Raw genomic sequence first — 5,135 nt, 5'->3', positions numbered from 1 at the left:
CAATATATATATATATATATATATATATATATATGTATTGTTCATTAAGAGGTGGTTGTTTGATGATGAATTTGAGGAGCAAAGTTTTCATTGGTGGACTCAGCTACAAGTGGAAAATGCTTACGCCAGAAAACCATTAAAATGGTGCATGTAAAAAGAAGGCAAGCACCAATATTCTAGCCAGGACATGACTTGTTAGTTGTAGCTCGATCATTTCGGTTTTCGGATGTGTGAAGAAGAAAAACTGGTGGTTTGAAAGAGATTTCTCATTTTTCTTGCACACTGATCAGCTGCATGAGGAAAACAACATAAATTGGGCAGAGAAGAAAAAGCTAGCAGGTGCACCACAGTATTTGCATGCAATATATATATATATATATATATATCAAATTTGCCATCATGATCAAAATGCCTAAATGAAATTCAACGTGAGTCATATACTGCATCATTTACAGAGATTTGTGTTTCATTTTGAATAAAGTGTAGACTAATAAAGGAGTCTTTAAAAAAATATAGGAATATTTGATTCTAGCTGAATCTCTTTTTTATGCCCCTCTAGTCTAAGTACTGAAGAATAGTTTTTCAAAAAGAATAATCATATTTAAAGGCCTTTACACCACACAATATCCACGTGACATAATTTAATTTAGAAGATAAATTTTAAATTTTAATTCTTACAAATCAAATTATGTCTGGATGAGATATGTGGTATAAAGTTTATACCTTCAAATAACACTTTTCTTTCTAAAAAAATATTCCGACTTTGAACAGTTTTATTTTTCAAGGACAGCTTCAAGGTTAATAAATTGGGCCCATTAAAAGTTTACGGGTTACAAAAACACTTAAAAAATGGACTTTAAAAAAAAAAAAAAACTAAAGGGATTGTAAATTGAATAGGCCTTAGAATTGGGCCTGGATAAAAACAAACAAATAAATGGCCAATCCAACCCACCATTCAAACTGACCGAATCACATCAAGGGAAGTTATGATTATAGTGAGAAGTGATCCCCTCGGCCTCGGTATAGTTTGGTCAGCGTCGAGAGTCGAGACCTCCAAACCATGCCACGGCCAGTCTAGTGCTCGGCTGACTCCTCATCGAACGGAGGGAGACGATTTTAAATAATTTTGAGGAGCAATTGCTTTGATATTTTATGTTAAAAAAATTCAACTCATCATTCTCACACCACACCAAACATAATTTTTTATTTTTTATTTTTTTCTCTCCCCAAATATATAATGTATGAATGATAAATAGAAAAACTTAATTAATTTAGAAAGAATTAAATAAAATAAAATTTTAAAAAAATAAAAAAATAAAAAAAAGTATAGTGTATAGAAATGATAAGCAGCAAAGCCCGTTATATTATGGGATTACAACTTAATACCGCATGTCTCTATATCCTCCACATCGCTGTCGTCAAAATACGGAAATAAATAAATTACACGAAACCACACTGGCCTGAGATGTGATTTATGGCACACAAGCAAACAATAATGCGAAGGAAATGGTTTGCAGAATCAAAATAGAATTTTTCACATGGCAGAAACTTAAATCCCCAGATTACACAATAGAGACAAAAAGTATGGAAGATATATGGTGTTCACATATCATATTATATATCTGCCCACTAACATAGTATATGGAAGGACAGAATGTCACCATGCAGACCCCATTGTCTCTTTAGCTAAAACATAATATATATTTCCCAATAACATTCGACCACATCCCAGATTGCAATGCATCTTTTCATATGAATTTCAACCCTGTGAACATAAGGAAAATAAGGGGGAAAAAACACCACATTAGAGTTTGACCCCGAGAAAACCAAACTAACTATACAAGTAGATCATTGCAATCAGTAGCAAAAGATAGGTAACTATTTAAGCATGAAACTTAATTTCAATTAAGAATAGAAATCTAACAAGCAGACCAATGCACCCGATAAGTTGGGACATCTATATGTTAGACTTGGAACAATCTACCTGTTTCAATTTGTTACATCAGTAATTACACAACTTTCACGTAAAGAAAAACAAACAAAAGACCTGCCATCCTCATGGTCCATGCAACAGAAAAATTGTGAAGAGTGATGAGAAGAAAAGTTTCTAATTTTCAATAAAAAGGAAAGTACACCTGACTATAGTTACAAAGGATTTCCTGACCCAACCTAACTCAAACATGAGCCCTGCTTCTTCAACTAAACAAAACTCAAAATACATAAGCTAGGTTCATACATGCCAAACACAACCATCACCGCATGCAAGCAGATCGCAACTAAAAGTATTATGTCATCATTTTACATCTTAATTTAAAACAATACTACCAGGGTATCTTATGTAGGTAATAATGTAGAATACAGCAAGTGGCAAGTTCAACCATAAATACAGGGACTCCTGTAGAAATTGAAAACACACGAACATAGATCCGTTTTTCAAATAGCTAACAAATGTTGCACAGAATCCTCTCTCAAAGTCTGCAGCCAAGCCCATCCATAGCCACTAAAAGGATTTCCAAGCAAACAAATAGCACTTGCTAAGTAAAAAACCAGATATAAATGATCGTATATACCACGTCAATATGGCGTGAAAGATCCCTGAACTTTCTCCTAGTAGTAAGAAATCCAGAGCTCATGTATCGCAGTTCTGTTATCGCAAGCATGGAATATAGAGGTTGCAACTACTTATACCAAAAAGTTCAAGGGTCCAGACCGTATATCAAGAAATTATAGAAAAGGAAAGCAGCTGTGACATAAACAAATGCCTTTAAAGCAAGTTTTCAAATTACTACTTCCTTTCCTTGCCACCACGCTCCATATCTCCAACCAGCTTCTCTTCCTAATCAACCTCACGATCAACATCTTATTACTGATATCATAATATTGTTCGTATTAAATCTAGATGTAATAGGTATATATACCATCCCTTCAGTCACTAAAATGGCCAGTATGGTCTACCTATAAATGTAAAATAAAATAAGATTTTCCCGCAAGGTCTGCAAGTTGTAGCTACTCAAACGGAGGAAGAGATGAAAAGTTTAAAACAGGCTTCGTTTCTCAGTCTCCTCGCCTTGTGTATCATAATTAACATGTGTTGGGGCTGTGAGAAGTAAGATGCAGGAGGATCACAATAAACTCTCAGTTCAATTCCTAGCATAAAGCAGTTTAGCGACTAACCCTAATTTCTTTTTTTTTTTTTTAGTTAACAAGAGATTTTATTCCAAGTAACTAAAGCAGTTTTCAGTTAGCGACTAACTCTCAGCTAAACCCTTATTTCTCAGTAGTTTTCATGCGCGTTCACAAATAAAATCCATATTGCTTCTATTCTGAATGTTTTCAGCCAAACATTCAAACAAAAAACAACATCAACAAAATTGCAAGTGAGATGAATAAGACCCTGATCGTTATGGGTTATGTTCAAAAGCACAAAGCAAAAAATAATCACAAGGAGCCTCATGTAAGAAACCTAAAATTAGTATTTTCTTTTCTAAATTGAAAAAAACAGCCAACGCTTAAAAAGAAAAGAAAAGAAAAAAGATGTAAATAGAGCAAACAAACAATCGATTGAGAGAGAGATAGTAATACCAAGAGTGGAGGAGGGATTGGAGGTCAATTGTAGTAGAGCTCGAGGCCCATGCCGTCGTGGATCTCGTAGTCCTTAAGGGTGATGTGGTCCTTGTAGATGTTATACCACTTCTGGATACGGATCTTGTCGGCACGGGTGCCAGTCTGAGCGGCGACGAGCTTCTTGAGGTCACCGATGGTATCGTCGTCGTTGCACTTAACACGAACCTTCTTGCCGAGGCGATCGTTGAGCACCACCTCTATCATCTTCGCAGGCTTCTCTCTTCTCTCTCTCGACAAACCCTAACTTTCACGAGTTGAATTGAATCGATATGATTTGGAGGAAGTTAATAATTCACAAGTCTTCCCCTCTCCTAGAGTCGGCCTCCATTTTTGTTTTGTTGTCCTTTTTTGTCTTTTTAACTCGACGAAGGCACACGCAATTTGACCGAAATTTGAAATAAATTGATAGAATTGACTGTGTTTGTGATCGGAGAAGTATTATACTTATTAAGGGATTTTATAAAAGTAAAATTATAAATTGATGCATTTTTATATATACATTAGATCTATTTAATAATAAAAATAATATTATAATATGTATTACATCAAATTACGTTAATTTGTAAATATATTTTTATAAATTTTTTTTTGTAAATAAGGCTTTTTTCTTGTAATTATTTTGACGGTCTTTGAACATTTGAACGCTATCTCAAGAGAATTGAGATCTGTTTGGACATTTGAAATATCTCAAAATTTTGTAAATAGTAGTAAAAATAGTTTAAGTGAAAATATTTAATTAGATTTAAATATGTGAGAAAAAGTTGAATAAAAATATTAAAAATTGTTTGAATATTATTTTTTAATATTAATTTTATTTTGAACTTTGTAAAAGTTGCATTGATTTTTGTATTTAAACAATGATTTGATGAAAATATTAAAAATTTAAAATTCAAGAATATTTTGTGTTTGAACAATTTTTGAGAATTAAATTATTAGAAATTTTGATAATTTTAAAATTTATGAGAATTCCTAGTCCCAAGACTCCAAACAAGGCATCAATGTATTGATAGTTTTTGGATTCAAAATTTCTAGATTTAGTAATAATTTTATAGAAAAAATCTACTTATCATCCCTCATCTCATCATCCAGTATTAAATGATAAGTTTATAAGTGAAACATAATAAAAAATTTCCAATATAACATTAGATGATAAGAAAATGATAAGTAACATTACTAAATCTTATATAGTTTAGCTCATTTCAAAATCTATAGAACCATTAGGTGGGGGGCAGCACGTGGTTGGAGAGTGTACACCCACACATCTCACAAAACTATCCCTCCTAAAATGATGTTTTCTCTCATTTAATAATGTGTCTGCACATACAGTCCCCATTTGAGGACTGCAAATAGAATTTCTCAATAAACAATGCAGACATGGTGAATCTCACGGGGAGCGCACTACCAAATTGGTGGTGGCTGGTCAGTTGTCCTATAATAATAACGAAAACAAAAGAATCGGAAGTCCGTTTCCAACATAAACCCCCAACTAACTGCCCAACAATAAATAGATA

General features: G+C 33.2%; 1 protein-coding gene across 7 annotated transcripts; it reads right to left on the bottom strand.

Moving 5' to 3' along the window:
• On the bottom strand, positions 1 to 3,930 carry LOC121238877 (ubiquitin-like protein 5). Of its 7 annotated transcripts, none has more exons than XR_005935200.1 (3): positions 3,583 to 3,929; positions 1,701 to 1,765; positions 1 to 34 (listed from the first exon to the last, which is right to left on the bottom strand). XR_005935200.1 is itself a non-coding variant. In XM_041135947.1 (2 exons), the coding sequence occupies exon 1, from the start codon at positions 3,826 to 3,828 to the stop codon at positions 3,607 to 3,609; it is 222 nt and encodes a 73-aa protein (XP_040991881.1). In that variant the 5' UTR covers positions 3,829 to 3,929; the 3' UTR covers positions 1,511 to 1,765; positions 3,583 to 3,606. The 7 variants fall into 7 exon arrangements, 1 of the variants encoding a protein (XP_040991881.1); XR_005935198.1 differs by having other exon boundaries at positions 1,705 to 1,765; XR_005935197.1 differs by lacking the exon at positions 1 to 34 and adding an exon at positions 365 to 382 and having other exon boundaries at positions 1,705 to 1,765.
• Between the last annotated feature and the right edge of the window lie 1,205 nt (positions 3,931 to 5,135).

This window comes from Juglans microcarpa x Juglans regia, chromosome 7D (genome assembly GCF_004785595.1).
Source record: "Juglans microcarpa x Juglans regia isolate MS1-56 chromosome 7D, Jm3101_v1.0, whole genome shotgun sequence".
NCBI lineage: Eukaryota > Viridiplantae > Streptophyta > Magnoliopsida > Fagales > Juglandaceae > Juglans > Juglans microcarpa x Juglans regia.
Note: the sequence above shows the minus strand (reverse complement) of the source record. Positions and strands in the feature narration are given on the sequence as shown.

Bases quoted from the DNA above. Each gene is read 5' to 3' on its own strand.
- LOC121238877 (XM_041135947.1), bottom strand. From the start codon at position 3,828: ATGATAGAGGTGGTGCTCAACGATCGCCTCGGCAAGAAGGTTCGTGTT.